The following is a 20778-nucleotide window of genomic DNA, read 5'->3' as shown; positions in this document are numbered from 1 at the left end:
ATGTATGTCAAAGACTCACCAGAAGAATGTTCAGAAATGTAAGAAACTGATCAAACAGCTGAGCAGACAGGCAGCAATAAAGGCAGAGAAGAATGCTGCTTTGGACGAGCAGCTTGCCAACATGCAAGTGACTGTGGCTGAGAGGAGACACATCTATGAAGCCATAGGTAATAAGCAGTCTACTGCATTATGGCTACAACGCACGTCAGCTGTACTATGCAGAGATGGTGGATACTTGGTGGTACCCTTGCACTATTTTAACCCCTGACTGGCGCCTTAATAATCACGTCCTGCTGTTTGCTACTCCGCTCAGCTATGGAGGAGAACCAGGAGAGTGATGCAGAGGAGAGGTACCAGGAGATCATCCAGAGAAAGAAGCTGGTAGACCTGATCAGAGCACAGGCTGAGGAAGTGGCTGTCCTCAGGGCAAAGTTGGAGCGCATGAGGATGAAGACCTTCCCTGTTCTTGACCAGCTTAAACATGACTGACAAGCATTAACATTATTTTACATTCTTTAATAAATCTGAACAGTAAACAACATTTGTATCTTGAAATATGGAACCAATAATAAATAAAACAATGCCAGTATGAAATCAAACAGTGTGTTATGCTTTTTATCTAAAGAGTTGTGTTTCGAATAGTGCATTAGGGGGGAAACATTCTAGTAAAATGTAATATAATGTAAAAGTCTTTGTGATGATAGCAACAGAATAGATGTGGGTCTACGCACTAGTGAAGTCCTCTTCTGTCCGGTCAAAGTGCAGTATGCCGTCCTCTAGGCCAAAGAGGTCAATTAGCTGGGATATGCTCGTTTTCTTGCCGTCTACAAGGACATCTGACTGGAGGTCATACAATGCAGCCTGGCTGCAACGCCGCCACTTGTCAATCAGAATTCTCAACTGTGTCAGGTCATTCTGGGAAGGAACAAAAGACACCAGGAGAAACAAAAAGCTTCAGCACTGGAATATTCACCACCAATTAAGCCACAACTTGTTTTCGAAACACCAGAACTGGAGACAAATACTATCTTAGGTATTAGAGTTATACTTCCATGATTACAAAAGCAGTCTTTTGTATAGGTTTTCCCAGTACCGGTCTTATCTGACTTTGATTGCAATATGCAGGCCACACACTACAATTGCATCTCATGAAAGAGACGATGTCATGTAACATGTCAAACATTCAACATTGACCTTTGAAGATAACCCCAATGCCAAAACAATGGTACTCAAATGTTGTTACTCTAGTAGCAACTGGCTAAATATTGGGTAAATGTGTATTCCAGACTTTCTGAGGATTTGTAGTTGGTGGAAGAGAAGTGTTGAGATAATATCCAGTTTGTTTGCTGTTAGTGGCAACATTTCACCAGCTACATCCCTTAGCAGTTTACCAAAACAGTGGTCAGGTAATTGCCCCTGGTCAAAGAATAATATTATAATAAGAATGGATTGATTTGGTTAGAACATGTATTCAATTAACTATTTTACATGATTAAATTCCAAGGGTATTTAATACATTTTAGAAGAAAGTGTTTCAAGAGGTATTCCAGAATTGTAAAACTACCACAGATGCACTTGGAGGGGAGATAATAGATGAAAAGCAAGGAAAGATTAATGTGCAGGGTAGAACATTATAAACACTGTGTGGTGTGGCTTTTTAACTTTAAATCCACATGAGTGCCTGGAATAAAAAAAAAATATATACAACCCAGTATACATTTTTCCTTGCTTTTAAGGTGTTTCATATATGTTTGATGAAAAGAAAGATGAAATGGTTTTCAAATAGTGATCCAGAAAATAACTGATTAGGAAGATGGAATTTTATTATTAAATAACAAAATCCCTGAATAAAATCGTTTTGGGCTGTGTATTTGAAAATACACAGAAACAAGTGATTTTAATAACATTATTATTATTTGAACCCAGGACTCAATTTGAATTTTAGCGCAGTAATTACCTTGCCCCTGTACATTTTCACCATCTTCAGTCTCCGTAGAGTCTCTGTCCTTTCTTTAACCTCTTTCTGCAGTTGATTTTGTCGTTCTAGCAAATCTGTAGAACTGGGTTGAAATGTTTCAGGCATGCAGCCAGGGACTTCAGCTCTTCTATTCTCTGTGGGTTGTGTATCATTTCTGTTGTCAATATTCATCTGCGGTTGTTGGTCATCATCTTCAGAGATTTTAAGACGTTTGACCACGGACACTGGAGAGGTAAAAGAACGTCTCGACCTTTTCAGTCTCTCCTTCAGAGAAAAGCTCATCTGCTGTTTTGGCTGAGAGAAAATGACACTTATTATACAATACAAAATATAAAAGCATTAGGCCTACCTTATAGAAAGATCCCAGGATCCTTGTTTTGTAGGCTAAAAATAGCTTCACATTTGCACCTTCAATCTATATAAACACATCTATAACATATGGATTCCACAGTTTGAACTCACCACTCAATGTCATTTGCAGACAAGATGCATGAAGCAGAATGGGAACAACCATTTGTAATATAGGCTACAACTCCCACAACATGCATGTCTACCTTCCAACAGCCCGTCTGTGTAGGAAATACCTTTTTCCAATTCCAAAACAGCATTCAGTAAAAAAAGCAGTGTGATCTAAATGAGTTGTTTTTTTCAAATCAGCTTGTTGAACATCAAATAATTTTGTTACAAAAGCATTTGTTATCGATACAATCCATACAAACATCTAATGTTACCATCATTTGACTCACGCAGAGCTATTGTTGTCTATGACCTGGTAAATGTTCTCCTAGGCTTCAATAGTGATGCAAAGTTGAAGAGGCAGCTAGATCCCTCAGAGCGACGTGGATGTCCAGCACGGTCACATGGACGTCCTCGCTAGGGGGAGCCCTCGAGTGGATGTTTAGCAGGACGGACGGAGGATCACGGGATGTTGAGCTAGACGGACGGCGATGAATAATGTTTTGTAATGCAAGCCGGTGGAGGGTACCATTAGGACCAGCACTGCAACCTGTTGCTCACTCGAGAAGTCTGCATTCCCTATTTAGTCCTAAGATTTATCATATTATGTTTAATTAAATATAAAAACTAACAAAAATAGTGGCTACGTTAATATGTTGGAAAAACAGAGTGCCTTATCAATTGATAATAAATACTTAAGAAAAGTTAAACACTCTGTTATGACATTTGTTATGACACAGCAAATATACAAAGTCTACATAAGTGAGCAGTGGACTGTTCTACAATATTGGCAACTATGAAATGTATTCAACGACATTTCATATATTAAAACAGAGAAAACATTTTAGTCAGAGGAAGATTTCAGCAAGAAAGCCGACGGCCTCGACTGTGGATATTGTATCGCACAAGAAGGTCAACGGCACTGGCGAGCTCTCCTTGTGTAAAGGCTCATCTCCTGGTTCTCCTCCATGCTCTTGAGACTGTACTGGGAGACACAGCAAACCTAGCGACGGCACATATGGATGTGCCATCCTGGAGGAGCTGGACTGCCTGTGCAACCTGAATGGGCTGCAGGTACCCCCTCATGCTACCAGTAGTGACAATGACACTAGTAAAACGCCAAACTAAAATGCTGTCATTAATAATTATTTTCTATTTGTAGCACTTACACTACCGTTATTGTTTTGTTGGGAATTTGTATTTCTATTTTAAACATCTAAATAAATCCCCCCAAAAATTGAGTCTAATTTAAAACTCGATACGTAGAAATTACTATTGTTATTCATTATTTTGAAGTGACAATAGGGGGAAATAATTAAATAAAAGGGAACTTGACAGGTTATCTTTCAATTTTTGCGTTTATTCGGTATAAGAAAATGTAAGGTTTAAGCTTACATTTTTCGAATGCATTGACTGATGATAGCTTCATTATCCATTTTATTACATTCAAAATATGCCCAAGACATCCTTTTCGCTTCAATGTTACATCCAGCACAGCATCCCTCGTCGCTCGTTCGTCCGGCTCAACATCCCGCATAACGTCAGTCGTCGCTCGTCCATCCTCCTAAACATCTACTCGAGGGCTCCCCCTAGCGAGGACATCCATGTGACCATGGTGGACGTCCGCGTTGCTCTGAGAGATGTAGCCCCTCCTGCAAAGTTGCGGTATATTGGAAGGAACTGGCACGCCCTCTGTCCAGCGCAGCCCACTCATGCTCAATGGGTGACATGTCTAGTGAGTATGCAGGCCATGCATGAAAATGCATGAGCCATTGTTAGCTTCCAGAAATTGTGTGCAGATCTTATACAAAAACTTCAACTGGTTCAGAACTCTGCCGCTCGTATCATCACCAGAACAGTTCTTCAGCAATTACATTGGATCCCTGTAAAGTACTGCATTGATTTTAAGATTCTGCTCCTCACCTTCAACACCATTCACAACTTCGCTCCTCTGTACCTCACTGACCTCCTTCATATCAACATACCCACCCGTACTCTCAGGTCTTCTTCTATTCACCTCACTGTACCTCCTGCCTTTTTGACCACAATGGGCTTTACAGCCTTCAGCCGCTCTGCCCTCGCCTCTGGAATTCTCTTCCAGCAAACATCCGTAACATCAAATCACTTTTTTCAAAACCTGTCTGAAAACTCATCATTCACACTGATATATCCAACATGATCACTTAACTGCTTATAGCAATGTTCATCATCACGATTAATTCTGCTTTTAGCAATGTTCTGTTTGTTTTTATCTTTATTGTGATTACTGTCTTGTATGGTGACCTTGAGTGCACCATACAAGGTATGGAAAAGGCGCCTAAAAATAAAATGTATTATTATTATTATTATTTAGATCCTTATAACGTAGGGGCAAGCATAACCATGCTGACCAAATGAGGTTATGGTGGCAAATGAAAGGCACGAAAATCTTTGTATTCAAATATGTTGTAGATCAAGTGCTGCTAGTTTACATTGTTATGTATGTTGATATTATACATAATTTATCTTGTATATTGCTATACTTGCTATATCTAATATTCAATAATTCTACCCATATTGTTCACATTCCCCATCCTATTATTTTTTAATTGCTGATAGTTTTGCATTTTACATTATGTATATTATTGCTATATTTTTGCTTATATATAATCTTAATTCTTACTACGTAGATCTTAATTCTTACTACGTAGATGTCGTGTGCCATTTCACATTAATTTCATTGTGCAGGATAACGCTGTGTTATTCGATGCATTTGATCAATAAACTTTGAACTTGAACATGTTTGTTGTCCGTAGCCATACGCCACCACTTGTTCACAAATTCGACACCGGGTTAACGCAATTCACTAACACGCAGAACAAATAACACGCTTTAAGGCACCCCCGGACATACATTTCCAGTGTACTAGCTGTCTGTGAATCCCACACCTACCACTCCGCTCTGTGTACTTTATCCTGGCTCCCAATTGCTGTTTAGAGACACTTCCAGTGTTGTAATCAAGTTTGCATCAATTAAGGAACACACGACTTGAATTATACAATTCAAGTAAAAATGTCAAAAAAAATGAATGACCTCCCTACAATGATACAAGCATTACACTGAATTTAACAAACTGTAACTGTAGAAGAAATGTACCTCAATAACAATTACACAATAGTTTAGGGGTATTTTTCTATATTTTACGTCTGAAATCAGAAAATGTTTTAGTTACTTTGCATTCCATCGAACTCATGGAGGCTGAAAGTATGCACACATCATTGATAAATGTACTCCCTCATCGTTGGCGAAATTTCTTTGAAATCAAGCTTGGCTGCATAAATTGGAACTGGGTTGTTCTAAATCGTCTTTACCTTTTGCGCACTGGATTCACATGGACTTGTCTCCAAATTGCAGGGTGTGCTATACACAGATGTTAATTTGTTTGTCTTTTGTGTGTTCTCCATTTCGTTCACTACTATTAGCTACATCTAGGCATGTAAACCTGTATGAGTTGAGCTTACCTAGCAAACAAATAACATTGTAAATCTGACTACGAATACGATCGACGTCATAAACAACACAAAAGTTTACTTCCGGGTTATGACATATCATAATAAAAGTCTCTTGCGTAAATGTAGAACATGACAATGACCTGTAGTTACTCGTGATATATGAAAAAGGTAATTGTCTAAATATGAACAATTACAAATTTTGCCGTCAGTCAACACAAAGTACCCCATAATGACAAAGCAAAAAACAACATTTTAGAATTTTGTGCCAATTTATTCAAAATGTAAAATGGGAATTTGTAATGTACAGAAGTATTCAGACACTTGCCATTACACTCCAAATTAAGGAATTAAGATGCATCTTGTGTCCTTTAACCATTCTTGAGATGTCTGTTCAACTTTAAGTCCACTCGTGGCAAATTCATTTGATTGGACATTATTTAGACAGGCAAACATCTGTCTGTCCCACACTTCACAGTGTATGTCAGAGTAAAACCAAGCCGTGATGTCCAAGGAAATCTCTGTACACCTAGAGAATTTTGTTGAGAAACAGATCTTGGGACAGTTATAAAAAAAATGCTCAAGCAATGAAATTTCCTAGGAGCTAAGTGGACTTCATCATTGTGAAATGGAAGAATTTTGGAACCAGTAACACTTCCTAGAATTGGCTATCCAGTCAAACTAAATAACCAACGAGAATGGCCTTGATCAGGGAGGTGAGCAAGAACCCAATCACCCCTCTAACAGAGCTTCATAGTTTTTCTGCAGAGATTTCAGGAACTGCCTAGAGGACAACCATCTACAGTATGTAGCACTCCATCAATCAGACCTTTATGGTATTGACTGGACGGAAGCCAGTACAAGTTAAAAGGAATATAACATTCCACCTGGAGTTTACCAAACAGCTCTTAAAGGACTATGAGATCACAAGGGAAAAGATGATCTGGTCTGATAAGACCAAAATGTAGCTTTTAGGCCTGAAATATAATTCGCTACATCTGATGATAACAAGGTGTCGATCACCTAGCTGGCAGGGATTGGGATACTGGTTAGGTTTGAGGGAAGGATGAACAGGAAAAAATACAGCTGCCTTTGAAGTAAACCTGATCCATAGTTTGCAGTACCTCAGACTGGGGGCGAAGATTCTTTGTTCAGCATAACCACGAACCAGAACACAGCCCACACAATGCTGCAGTGGCATCAGGTCTGTGAATCTTCTACAGTGACCCAGCCAAAGGCCAGACACGAACCCAAATTAACATCTGCTGATAGACCTCAAGATTAGTTCTCCGATGCCTCCCTCCAATCGGACAGAGTTCTGCAAGGAAGAATTGGAGAAACTGACCACATCTAGGTATGCAAAGCTGGTAGCGGCATACCAAATTTTTAAAAATAATGTTTTATTATTATTTTAAATATGTAGGGCCTAGCTAAGCCTAGAACATAAGGATTTAATTCCCAGCGATAGTGTACTTCAATGCTTTGGCTTCACTGCTGTGCCAATTGGTAGCCCCATCAAACATAAAAAATCCCCTTGTGGGGACCCTATCAGTCGAGGGCTCCCTAGCAGTTGGAGGCCCCTAGCGGTCCGGGGCCCTTAGCGACCACTTATGTTGCTTATGCCTGGAGCCAGCCCTGGTGTTAGGTTTGTTCAAATAGAACTTATATTTCCCCTAAAAAATGATTGTACACCTTGCTAAAATAGGCAATGAAAAAATTTCACTGTTGTTTATCAGCTTGAGTTATGAGATAATTGTATAATTCAGCCCAAACATTTTTTTATTATTTAATCTCATATGGCATCATATGGTTTGCAATTCGTGTGAGTTTGCTTTAGCTGTGACATTATACAGCCTTGGGGAAAAAGGTGTGGATTAAAATTCTTTCCTGTGTTGACTTGAACATTAGTAGTTGGCCGTCTGTTATTACACTCCTTAGGTAAGGGATATACTGTGTTGAATGAGGATTCTCCCTGAGGGGCTCAGTTGATGATGATTATCCTGTCTGAAGTTAGGAGAGAAGTTTTTTTTTCCCTCCAGAAATTAGAATGTAACTAAAGAAGTGCATGATTAATTTTCTTTAACCACAGTGTTCTTTCAGAGACCATCAGAACAACTAATATCAGGTAAATCAACATAAACATTGCCTTTTGAACTATTAGAAGAAATATTGATGAAAACATGATCATTTCAACACAAAAGTACAAAGTTCCTTAAATAATGAATGAACATGTGTATATAGCTCTAGGGAATGTCTTTGTTGTTGTGGGGTGTGATGGGAAACTAATCTACCAACCAGTGTTCTAGCACTGACGTTTGAGGTTGTTCTGAGGCACAAGTTCTGAGGCAGTACCATGACAACACCCATATAATGTCAATATTTAATGCTTTCAAAAGAAATGTATTGATTATTGACCTCTAAATTAAAAGTATTTCACATTTAACATAATTGCATTAACATAAGCATAACATAAGTCAATATACTGTACGTAGATGCATTTTCTGACACTTTCTGACAGACTGTGTAGGTTTGATGCTACATTAGTCTAGTAGGCCTTATTCAATTACTGTTAAGTGGTATTTAGTTTCCCAGGACAATAAAGACATCCAGCTAATTGAAGTCCCCTCACACAGATGTAATCTTTTTTCTCATGGGAGATTTCAACACAGGTTCATGACAATTATGCTGTGCAATTGGATGTTGGACTTGCTGGTATTCACAGCTCACCTGTGGACATGGCTTAAGCCTAGTCTAGGACTAAAACAATCAAGTTCAAACAAAAACTCCATTGAGCTGGTTGTTTTAGTCTCAGACTAGGCTTAATCCGTGTCGGCGAAACCGGCCCTTAATCTGTATTTGTGCACTTCCTTAGCTAGCTACTGTTGCCAATACATTGCCTACAATTGTTATCAGGGATGTTTGTCTGTAATCCTACTACATTTTTGGTAAGTCCATGCAATTCTGATCAGACACTATGTCAGTCCAGTAAATCATGTCCATTGTAGTGTAAGGAATAAAGTATGTTCCAGTGTAGGTATATAATTACTCTCATTTCCATCAGTGTCAACATTTTACCCACGTTCATAACTGGTTAACTTTTAAGGCAGCCATCTAAGTGAATTGAAGAAGTGGAGGCAACTGACAATTAACAGACAAATTTGGCGCAAACACAGATTCCTTAGCAATTCAACATTCAAGTCTGCACATACCCTCACACGTGCTTTAAGGGCCTCAGGCTTAAATACACTATTTGTTTTTTTTGAGAAGTGCAGATTATGTAGGAGGGGTGTATCGCTGAGAGTCATGGGGTGGGTGGATGTTTCTAGAGGGTGTGGTGGGTGGAGACTGGTACCCACTTGAGAAGAGTGGGATGGGAGCTGAGTCATCTAACCCCTTAGGACAGCAGAAGATGAAACCTGGGACTGCAGGGGCATGGACAGCCTCCCAAATGAAACATTCTCATTTTAAATAGGCGAGCCTCTGTTAGCACCCTCAAGAAACTGGATACTGTGTGTTATGGAGTATCAAGGTTCATTGCCAATACATCTCTGACTGAATTTAAAGTATTGATTGATGAAAATAATGTTGATTTTTATGATTGTTTTTAATAGTTTATTTTGTGTTGCGGTCTTGTATTGCATGTACATACTGACCTTCTTGCCAGGTCCACTTTAAAAAAGAGGTTTTTACCTCCAGGGTTTTCCCCTGGTTGAATAAGGCTGAATAGTCTTTTTTTAAAACAGGTGTTTCATCCTGGCATTCGTACATGCTCCATCTTGTTCTACAGGCGATTGGTGGAAATGGATCAAGTAATTTTGCTTTCATTAACAGGTTTATCTTTCCCTATTCTCACCCAATATCCATGCATCACAAGTATTTTCAAAATAATTGCTAGCTATAGAACATTATAAAATATAACCTAAAGGAAAATGTATTGAAATGTGATCATAAATCAATACTATTCAATTAGAAAAGTACATCTCATACATCTGCGAGGAATACATTTATATTACAGTGTAATAAGTCAAATCTTGTTCAGAGTCGAGCATGTGTGGTGGTATTTTACTATCCTGAGGGGCCCAAAAAAATCTGCATGTGTGTGGGTGTGTCTGTATGCAATATTGAGAAATAGACTGATATAGACTGAGAAGTAAAACTGTAATAAATAAAGAATAATAAATCATGTAAATAAATGCATAGCCTAAAGAAAAGAAGGAATATACAAAAACAAGTAGTTTTTTCAACATTGCATTTTTATAATCAGCTTATCCACTTAGTCTATCACACGGAACGTTAAGAGTGATAGAATGTTTCGAGTTATAGAACAGTTAATTTGCCATTCCCGAGGGCACTGTTTTTTTTCAAGACATACTTGGTAACCTGCCTGTTACCTCCCAAGCAACAGTAATGGGCGCGGTTGGGACAAACCCCCATTGCCCTGTTATGACTTGTCTGCTTAGATGGAGAAAAGTGGGGAGAAAAGAGCCAGATGAGGACAATAAACTTCAGTATCGTGCAGCCATATTTACTACCTGACGAATATTTGTAGGACTGACAGAAGATTTACTGGATTTTATTTTACACTACACTTTTGTTTAGTAAAGATTTTCTTATTGATACATTCTAAAGGTAGGCTATGATGATCATTATATTTTGCTTTTTGATGAACTTTCAGGTTTTAGAATACGACTGCACTTTTAATGCATACAAATAAATTTTTGGTACAAATATCATTTTTGTTTGTTGCTGTATTGAATGCCTGTACATTTTTCTTTAACCCAAAGAAAACTTGATTATTTGTGTAGCTTTAGGCATAACTTACTGTTACATTAGCTTGACTTTAGGACATCACTAGGACAAACTCATTTTGGGGTTGGGTTATCTTCAACTTTCTTCTATCGTTTCTTCATTGACATTCTGTCCAAAGGTAAGTCTAGATGTAAAGTCCAGTGAATAATGAAAGAAGATTTAGATGTTTGATCATTTCATGGACTTTTGATGGATTTAAAAATGCATATTGCTCTGATCATTCAAAAAAATAGATTTTTATAAATTATATTGTGCGTGCTATTGTTGTTTTTTGACCAGGTGTTGGGGAGCTTAGAATTGTGATTTTGCATAATGATTGAGGTCTACTCTATCAGGTTTCTGAACCGATAAAGCGATCAGAAATCTCTACATTCTATAGATGTGGGTGTGTTATAGACAACCTACACTAAGAAAGAATGGTAGTTTTTGTCTTCAGAACTCTTTAAAGCCAAGGCTTTTGTTCTATTGTTACTACGGTTTCTTCAAAGCAGACCAAAGATCTGTGACCTTAGGCCTATTCAAACCTAGTCGCTTACTCATGTGAACACAATCTCCTTTGTGAATAGCATAGCTTAATGGATGATTTTCAATTTACTTATTTCATGCACTTAAAATAAATATTTACTAACACACTATGATTACACAGTTTCTCTTTCAACCAATTCAATTCGCTATGTATATAACCTTTTTCTGATCAAAAAGATCTGGAGCTTTCTGAAGCTTTTGTGCATGTACAGTGTATTGTGCATATTCTCTATGCCCAAGGACACATGGGAAATTTGCTATTTTACTAAGTTATTTAGAAACATTTTAGTGACTCACAATAATGACCAATGTGAACAATATATGTTATGTATATACATACAAAACACAAATATGCAAAAAACATGGATCCTATGTGCAACACAGGGATAATGGGCAAATACCACAGGTGTCAGAAACTCTTAGAGACTTTTGACCCATAGCTTCTAAAGGTGTTCCTAAAATAAATCTTTTTTTTTTTTACTTAGCTAGTTTCAAAAGAGAATGAACACATGAGCAGAAGATTTGGGAGGTTTGGGTAAAGAGCATGACCTGCTGCCAGAACCAAACCCAGGTGTCAGAGGCCTACTTAATGACAAAATAATTATAAAATGTTCAGTATCTACTGGAAAAGTATCAGTTAGACTATAATAGCTATAGCAACAGGTAACCCTTTGAAAGTATTGTTATGTGTCTGTGTTTAATTTGCATTTTCTTATTGTTTGAAGTACATTTAGTATACATTTACATTGAAATAAACCCAAGCTATAATTGCTTTCATGAAAGAATTGACTAGTGTATGGAACAGGGACAAAAAATATGTCTTTGAGTTGTATGCTAAATTTAATTGAAAATTCTTTCAATTAAGGTTGCAATAATTTCAGCCCAAACAGCATTACACTAACCTTGGTATCAAAACAAATTACTTGACCACAACTTAAAGCTTTGAAAAGTTACTAAATACACTGTTGACATTGAACATTTATTTCCCTTGATGTGGTCTCACCTCAACAGACAACATGGGATGGATGATTTAACAACAACACAGAGAAACCCCTTTGGAGAAAGCTCTTGGGGGAACGGTGAGAATGACCTTCTTACAGTTGTATATTCATTCTTGACATACAATCCCATAGAAACTCTATCTATCTTTGCAAATCTTTTGGATCTTAAAACCAAAACCTAATATTGAATGCAGTGAACCTAAATGAATATTTCACTAATACAATATTTCAAGTTATGCAACGCCAATGGAACCATGTGAAAACAAGATTGTCGCTTTACATTCATTATGCCAATGACAATATGTCCTGTAGTTCAAATCAGCTTCTCACATCTGCATGAATTTTGTTCCACAGTTCTGTACAGAACCGCTTTATCTCAGTGGAATTTATGTTTATTTTTCGACTGAGGTACATAATGTAACTTCATTGATGAAAGACTTTCCCAGACTTTCCCTTTCCCAGTGCTTGTCACTACCTAAAAACATGTGATGATTCAAGGCATTTGTGTATTGCATTGAAGGGGCCCACAAATGCTGTGTTTGATTTGAGTAAGAGGTTCACGCAAGAAAATCATTTGTAAATCTCTAACCGTGTGAGTTAGAAAGACAGTATGAAAGCAGAGAGTCTAACCAAACGGGCCATTGTCAGGAGTCTTTTGGACCTTATCACATACAGAACTGTCTGGGTGGAGGAGGGAAGGCTGATGGGAGATTCCTTGCTCTCTGGCAACTCTGTAGTTGATTAACATAGATTAACGTTGATAGCAGAGTGTTCTTCTCTAAGCATGTCGTTCTGGCTGACTTCTAGGTGACTCCTGAGCCCATTTAATATCGCAGGGAGCTGCTGGGATATTACTGCTATGATGTTTTGTCTACATACACTATTGGATTATAACATTTTATAACAAAGATTTGAAACATTGTAACATTGCCAATTGTGTCACTATTGTTTATAATTACATACAAAAATCCTAATTGAAATTCTGTACACATTTGTGAATAATATTTTTCCTTCTATCACTAGTTGAGACAGAAACTACAACTTCAGCAAGTAGATTGCTATCTTTACCTCCAAGTACGTTTTGTGTACTGTTCAATTCAGAAGAATTCAGTTTCAAACTTTTGACATTTGATGATAGTTTTGGTAATGCAGATTTTGTAATAATTAGATTATTGCAAACTATCTCTAAAACCTTCCATGTATTTCTGTAATTACCAGAGGGTGGCAGTGGATCAACAAGTACCCACAGGACCCACATGTCCAATGCTGGAGGCCTGGGGATGGAAAAGAACATTTTAACCCAGAACAGCAGTGGAAGTTATTTTTCCTCATCCTCATGTGAGATGAGATATTTTTTCCCAATTTTCAGCTGTATATTCTAAAACTGTAACACAGACAATAAGTTATGAGTGAAAGTATTCAGGAGGATTAACTTGTGAACTTTGCCCCCCTCAGCTTCTGTAGGCGTCAATGCTGGAGGATCCAACTCCTCATCAGGTATCCACCTGGGACGGGAATATTCTGAGGGGGGTGGGAATGGAGCAGGTGGAGGGGGTGGCGGAGGAGGCGGAGGAGGGAGAGGAGGCGGGGGAGGCGAGGGAGGCTTAGGAGGTGGGGGAGGCGGGGGAGGCTTAGACTATGGAAGAATTTCCGGAGGAAGCTCAAGATCAAAGCTGAAGACAAGTGTATCGGGGGGATCCAGGAAGACCCAGAGCTCTGCCTCAGCTGGGGGTCTTTCACCTATTTTCCTGGAAAGGAAGAATACGGCAAGCCGCTCAGGAGGCTACGACGGTAAGGGAGAGTTGATTGTTGGTTGAATTGTGTCTCTGTCTGGCTGTATGTGTGTGTGTGCAACTTGTGTATGTGTGTAAACTATTGTTGTCAATGCCAGTGGCTAATATGTAATGACATGTTTTCATTCAGGGAGCTCAAGTGGCAACTCCTCCCCTGAGTTTACACGGAAAGACTATGGTAACTGTTTTATATCACGCCTTTTTTACATTTTAGTAATGTGTCTGTATTTTGACCCCGTCGTCCGCAGCACAATAACAATTGTTAAGGAACCAGCACATTTGTACTGTATGTGAACATCTTGTTGAGCAAACTAGGAACAATGGTATTGCAGCCTTACAATTGTACGCTGAATCAAAATATTCTTTCATCCATTTTGTCCACTTTGTAATGATGTCTCTGTAAAATACAACTTGGTCAAAATCTACATGAAAATATTAATGCATGTATCTTGTCAGCAGGTTCAGGTTCCACTAGACAAGGGAGGAGCCAGAGCAGAGGTATACCAATTCAATAATTCTACCAGACCCCGGGCTGTAGTAAAATGGGCCTTAATGGGTTGGGAATTCTCTTTTCAACTTGTACGTTCTGAGACCTTTCAGATGCATTTGCATGAAATTTAGTGTGAAGATTGGCTCTAAACACTGCTATGATTGTTGGTGTTAGTGTAGGTCTCAGGAGGAGTTTTCCACTAGTTGGAAAGTTGGTCAAGATGATTTTTAACTGTTGTATATGACGAATTCTCACTTCCCACTTGTTTAGGAATGCCTCATAAATAACGGTTGGAGGAGGCTATCTTCTGCACTGTTCCACTAATCCAGTAAATATGGAGGATGATTTAAGATGGAGTGTTGCTGTGTAAAGCCAGCTGTCCAATACTTTTAGAACCCTAAAATAAAGGGACTATGTACAAAATGTGCTAACATTTCTAAATGGTTAATCCTAAATTGATGGTTACCCTCAAATTAAAGCTGACAGTCTACACTTTAACCTCTTAGTCACTGTATTTCCAAGCCAGAAAGCTGAAATGGAAAGCCAAAAAATTAAGAAAAATGGTTTTGTCCAATACTTTGGAGGACTGCAATAATGACAGACTGGATGGCTCAGAAATATTCGCATGACCCTTGCCTAATGTTGTATGAAAGTACTGACCCTGCTCCTTAAAAAAGGATTAAAAATAATGATTATGATTAGAAACAGTCATTGTAGCAATACTGTGTTTACAAATGTGGATAGCAACATTACCACATCAGCATAGTTTTGTGACATGCAGAGGTAGCTGTCAGACAGTTCAGGATTCGCCAACTACTATCAACAAACAAAATCCCCTTGCCTGTCTTACAACATTATAACGAAAACCGGCTGCAGACCATAATCAGCTACTGTAGGAGAAAATTTGATATTCTACATTTCCATGAAACATTTTATTTTAGCAATGAGACATGAAGTGGTGTGGTATATGGCCAATATACCACAGCTGAAAGTTGTACTTTGGGAGCATTTAAAGTGTAGTGCATGGATACAGCTCTTAATGTAGTACATTTGTCATAATAACACAAACCCCTAAGATGCCTTATTGTGATTTAGTCTTCCCACCTTGAACCTTGTATTGAAGGCATGACTTGCAAATCTCTGAATGTCACTGCACTTTTTTATGTTTTATGACACTTCTCTTTCAAGTCACATTTATTCATAAAGCACAACAAGTGTCAACCAAAGTAGTGTACGATGAAGTGTCTAGGACAGCCAAAAGAAAACCACACATAAAACATATAGCTAACTAAACATGTTTTCATAGAACATGACAGACATAAACACAACTTCCTAATCAATTGCTGACTCAAATGATAAAGAAAAAAAAGATTGGCCTTAATGTGGGATTTAAATGTGTCACTACTGGTTGAGGAGCTAATATACTGTATAAAGGTGGCCTATTCCACATCTTGGAGCATCAACAGAAAAGGCACGTTCTGCTTTAAACTTCAATTGGGAGTGGGGAGCATTTCATGCAATCAATCCAGAGGAGACCCATAACTAATTTACACCGAATGAAACATTAAAATAATGGGGCTTTCGATGGAAATGTAACTGCAGCTTACACTCATGACCTACAGTTGTGTGCAGTTGTACTTCCTTGAGGATAAGTATTCAGTTGTTTAGACTAGTCTAGACAGGATCATTTTATTGTCTCTCAACAAGGTTCAATTGGGGCTTTCTCAAGTTTCTCCAATGCTATGCCCTTGTGGATTTAGATATATATGGTTTTATGTGTTATAAGAAAATTATAACTATTGCAGATCTAACAAAACTTTTTCCTGACTGTTACTGTCATTGTGTGGCCAGAGAAGAGGCCCTGTGCTGTCTCAGAGTCAGGCTGTCTCAGGGTCAGGCTGTCTCAGGGTCAGGCTGTCTCAGGGTCAGGCTGTCTCAGGGTCAGGCTGTCTCAGAGTCAGGCTGTCTCAGGGTCAGGCTGTCTCAGAGTCAGGCTGTCTCAGGGTCAGGCTGTCTCAGGGTCAGGCTGTCTCAGAGTCAGGCTGTCTCAGAGTCAGGCTGTCTCAGGGTCAGGCTGTCTCAGGGAGTGCTTCTCCCTCTGCTGGCACGTTGTTGATATGTCGATATGCAGGTAGTGAGTTGATATGTGAGCCCCAGTTTGTGTCTAATCCAAACAAAAAGGAGGGCAGGAAGGCAGACATTTGACTGGTAGACTATACTGACCTGAGGTTTAAGTAAGCACGCTGAAAAGTGTTGCACAAAGGTAGAAACATCAACTAGCTGATAGTGGAAGAGTATGCAAATGTGCAAATTTGTCTAGAATGGAAGCAATTCTAAGAAAAATATACAAAATTGGGGAGTGTAAAACAGGAACAAAATGCTTGATTTCCTAACCTGTGCCCAATAATAAATCCACAGCACTCCCAATTCTGAACCACCCTCCCACTCCAGGAAATGTTGAACTGTCCCTGAAGGATTGTTTGATCTTGTAGACATTGATTATGCTTTGATATAACATTCCTAAACAAGCACCATTCACCAGAGAAGCCTATCATCTACAAACAGAATAGAGACTGTGTTAAGTAAATAATCCTGCACACACTCAGCCTCAGGACTTTCAGTCGTCTAAATGTCCCGAAAAGACTGATCGACATGCCTTCTGCAATAATAATGGGGTTTCTATTCCAGAGAGTGAAATCAGAGCCAGACTTCAAAGTGCCTCTCCCTCTGCTGGCAGATGTGAGTAGATAAGACTTCAGGAGGACATGATGGAGTTGATTTGGAGCACATAAACATTCTGAAAGGAAATTATATTATTTTTAATATATTGTTCTGGCAATTAATAGGAGCATTTTAGCTGATACATTTTGATGAGCGGCTATACAATTTATGGAACGGAAATGGTTGACTACTTCCATGCAGGGACTGAGCTGGAGGATGTGAAAAAGCTGCTGAAGGGAGGACGCTCCAACAGTGTTAGTCCAACACGCTCCCACACCTCCTCCACACTACCAGTCCCCAGGAAGGCCACAGTCCCGACTAATATTGTCGCAGAGGCCTCCCAGTCAGGTAGGTAGGCTGTGCAGTGCATACACAGACCAGGTATCACATTCACACATACAGGGTGCCAAATAACAACACCCCTAACAAAGAAAACCCCAATTTGTTGCACGTTAAATAAACGACGTAGGGGATTCTTTTTCCTACAGGTTATCCCATGAAGCACAGGGGTCAAAGGCACTTGTTTGTAGTGCCAAGCAGAACCTTATTCTAGGTTTCAGACTTGACACTGCCACTACAGTAGCTGACTGGGAAATTAAATTAAACATTATTTGCCTTTTGCTTCGTTACAACAGCGCCAGGGATGTATTTAATGATTGTGAATTGTGTGTGTGTGTGTTTATGTCTGTAGGAGCATGATATATAGTCAATACTGAAAGGATAGTTTAGAAAGGCACTATTACAGAGAAGTGTGTTGAGATACAGGCAGCCTTCCCGAGGGAGAATTTGGACCCACCAGTAGTTTGTCAGGACCCCACACTCCACAAAGGAAGCCCCTGCTGACCAAAAAACAGCAGAGACAGAACTGTAGCTATCAAACCTGATGCCGTAGGTTCCAGACCTGCTATATGCTTAATGACATTCTGGGAATCTTTATTTCCAGTAGTTTCAGAGCAGTTTGAAATCCCTAACCTGGAATCTGGGCTGTCCTCTTATTCCTGGACCACCTCGACGCTGCCCATCTCCTCCTCAATGACCTCTACCGGCAGCAGCGCTTACGGTTACCACAGCAACACCAACAACATATCTCTAGGCTTGGGGTCATCCTTGCTTAACACCACCTCACCCTCCTCTCTGTCAGGTGAGATAACCAAACAAGAAAACTGGCACTGAATGACTAACTAGGCTATTCAGGGCTACCAAACTTGTTCTGAATCCAGTTGTATGGAGATGCTGGCCGCAGGAAAGTTCACCTACATGTCTTCACTTTTCATTATTCTCATTGGCAATTAGAAACTAAACACAAAAACACATTGTTTTGGGAGTGCAATGTGCACCTCACAGCAAACTAATCTCTATTTTATAGCACTATTTTAAGTTTTGAGAATATTTGAAGTATAAGTTTATCGTACAACATACAGCATCAAATCTTGGTGTATGATTCTGTTTGTTTTCTGTGTCCTTGCTACAGTCTATGGATTCCAGAATAATTTGACACCCACATCCAGTAGTGTCCTCGCCACCAGTGGGGTTAGCACACACGCAGGCAGTTTGACAGGTATGGTAGGAATGGAAGATTTGAGGTTCCAAGAGACAGTATAAGGAATATGTACATTTTAATGTGTCTATGTGTATGTGTGTGTAGGTTATGGGGTGCAAAAGAATGTATTGAATAGTGGTGGTCTTGTCAACACAGGAGTCTCCACCTCTACAAGTAAGCTAAGTGTCTATGATCAGGCAGATATTATGGTTTTGTATTATTCCTGTATTAGAGAATTGCTTTTCTAAATTAAAAACCCACAACAACATACAATTCTCATGTTTTATTCTCAGATTGGAAATTACATTGCTCATTTGTTGAAATGACAACTGTGTTAATATATATACTTAATAATGGCTCATGATTATTCTATAATTCCTTATGTTATAAAATACTGTTTGTGTTGTTCAATAATGTCAGCCTCCAGGTCTTACACTGATGATGCATACAGAAAAGACTTCAAGTACCTGGTGCTGGAGAAAGAGAACATTCCAGCCAAAAAAGACACTGAGGTGCTCATTCTTGCTAAAGATAGTGGAAAACAGTTCAGTACCAGTGTCCGCAGTGTTGGGGGTAAGAAAGCTACTAGAATATCGGAGTGTTAAATGTTTTATTGTTGTTGAAGTGATATTAAATACAAATTTGAATTTTATCACAGAGTCACTCTCTGGTGATTCTTTGAAGAAGGAGAAAATGATGACCAGCTACAGTGAAGCTGCACCACGCCTTCTGAAGTCTGAGTCCAATCTGCAGTGTAAGCACCAAGTTTATGTGCGCACACACATACACACTTTTGTTTTTCTAACCTTTTTGAGGCTGGAAAAACAGAAATCTATATTCCCTAGTACTGAACCTAATCTCAATATACTAACCGTTATGCTTAAAATTAACCCCAATTCTAACACTATTACCAGCTATTTTACTTTGACACACACACACACACACACACACACATGCTGATATTGCATTTTCTTTTTCTTTAGATGGATCACCAATTTTAACAAAAGACAAAGCAACATATGCAGGTACCTGTGATTTAAATATTTGAGTAGTGAGTCATTCATATATTTTCTTCCTTAACTCTACAGCACTGGGGTAGGGAATAGAAATTACAAGCAATTTTCCAAAGTGAGAGTCTTCACTAATTTGTGTTATTACTAGGTAGTCAATGGCAATCCATGGAAATGTAGAAAACCTTTACTATTCATGCTATCCATTATTAAGATGATTTATTTGTGTCTGTGTTTTTCAATGGCTGGACAATATGCAGTCTCCTTTTTTCCCTGCTACCGGTTTAGCCCCATAACATACACAGCTGAGAGAGATTAAAATATCCAAAATGATCCAACCCCGTTTCCAAAACACAGGGGATGCTGCCTATAATGCAAATAAAAACAGAATTCAATGATGTTTAAATCATTTATTCCTATATTTAATTGAAAATAGTACAAAGACAGAATATCACATGTTTAAACTGAGGAATAACAACATTCCTCAGTTTCAACATTTGATATTCTGTTTTTGGAGAAATATCCTGCCAATTTAAAATTTGATGCCAGCAACACGTTTCCAAAAAAGTTGGAACAGGGGCATGTTTACCACCGTGTTGCATCACCTCTTCTTTTAACAATACTCTTTTACCAAGCATTTGGGAACTGAGGAGACCAATTGCTGTAGTTTGTGAAAGTGAAATCTGTTCCCATTCTTGCTCGATATATGATTCCAGCTGCTCAACAGTTCAGGGTCTCCTTTAACATATTTTTCGTTTCTTAAGGCACCAAATATTGATATAAATATATAAGTCTAGATTGCAGGCAGACCAGTTTAGCACCTTGACTCTTTTACTATGGAACCATGATGTTGTGATATGTGCAGAATGTGTTTTGGCATCGTCTTGCTGAAATAAGCATGGCCTTCCCTGAAAAATATGTTTTCTGGATGGCACCATATGTTGCTCCAAACCTGTATGTATTGTTC

General features: G+C 38.7%; 3 protein-coding genes across 5 annotated transcripts in view; 2 read left to right on the top strand and 1 right to left on the bottom strand.

Moving 5' to 3' along the window:
* Nucleotides 1-3: 3 nt before the first annotated feature.
* LOC117594592 (cilia- and flagella-associated protein 43-like) lies at nt 4-489 on the top strand. The gene is made up of 2 exons (XM_034292832.1): nt 4-167; nt 314-489. The coding sequence occupies exons 1-2, from the start codon at nt 5-7 to the stop codon at nt 487-489; spliced, it is 339 nt and encodes a 112-aa protein (XP_034148723.1). The 5' UTR covers nt 4.
* A 6-nt stretch (nt 490-495) lies between these two features.
* On the bottom strand, nt 496-5989 carry sfr1 (SWI5-dependent homologous recombination repair protein 1). Of its 2 annotated transcripts, XM_010870121.4 has the most exons (4): nt 5785-5850; nt 2725-2911; nt 1958-2272; nt 496-915 (listed from the first exon to the last, which is right to left on the bottom strand). In XM_010870121.4, exons 3-4 carry the CDS (start codon nt 2258-2260, stop codon nt 724-726), a joined length of 495 nt encoding a protein of 164 aa, XP_010868423.1. In that variant the 5' UTR covers nt 2261-2272; nt 2725-2911; nt 5785-5850; the 3' UTR covers nt 496-723. The 2 variants fall into 2 exon arrangements, with proteins under 2 accessions (XP_010868423.1, XP_010868422.1); XM_010870120.5 differs by lacking the exon at nt 2725-2911 and having other exon boundaries at nt 5785-5989.
* Nucleotides 5990-10392: 4403 nt separating this feature from the next.
* col17a1b (collagen, type XVII, alpha 1b) overlaps nt 10393-20778 on the top strand; it is a 31959-nt gene continuing 21573 nt past the window's right edge. The window contains exons 1-15 of one of the 2 annotated variants that reach the window (XM_010870130.3): nt 10393-10551; nt 12268-12335; nt 13281-13331; nt 13476-13595; nt 13713-14048; nt 14181-14228; nt 14510-14548; nt 17229-17279; nt 17463-17609; nt 18205-18402; nt 18733-18819; nt 18907-18975; nt 19222-19374; nt 19460-19555; nt 19785-19826. In XM_010870130.3, the coding sequence (XP_010868432.2) occupies nt 12278-12335; nt 13281-13331; nt 13476-13595; nt 13713-14048; nt 14181-14228; nt 14510-14548; nt 17229-17279; nt 17463-17609; nt 18205-18402; nt 18733-18819; nt 18907-18975; nt 19222-19374; nt 19460-19555; nt 19785-19826 (1495 nt within the window). In that variant the 5' untranslated portion in view covers nt 10393-10551; nt 12268-12277. Of the gene's footprint in view, nt 10552-12267; nt 12336-13280; nt 13332-13475; nt 13596-13712; nt 14049-14180; nt 14229-14506; nt 14549-17228; nt 17280-17462; nt 17610-18204; nt 18403-18732; nt 18820-18906; nt 18976-19221; nt 19375-19459; nt 19556-19784; nt 19827-20778 lie in introns of both variants that reach the window. The other variant, XM_020047415.2, reaches the window with a different exon arrangement.

This window comes from Esox lucius, chromosome 6 (genome assembly GCF_011004845.1).
Source record: "Esox lucius isolate fEsoLuc1 chromosome 6, fEsoLuc1.pri, whole genome shotgun sequence".
In the NCBI taxonomy this organism is placed as follows: domain Eukaryota; kingdom Metazoa; phylum Chordata; class Actinopteri; order Esociformes; family Esocidae; genus Esox; species Esox lucius.
Note: the sequence above shows the minus strand (reverse complement) of the source record. Positions and strands in the feature narration are given on the sequence as shown.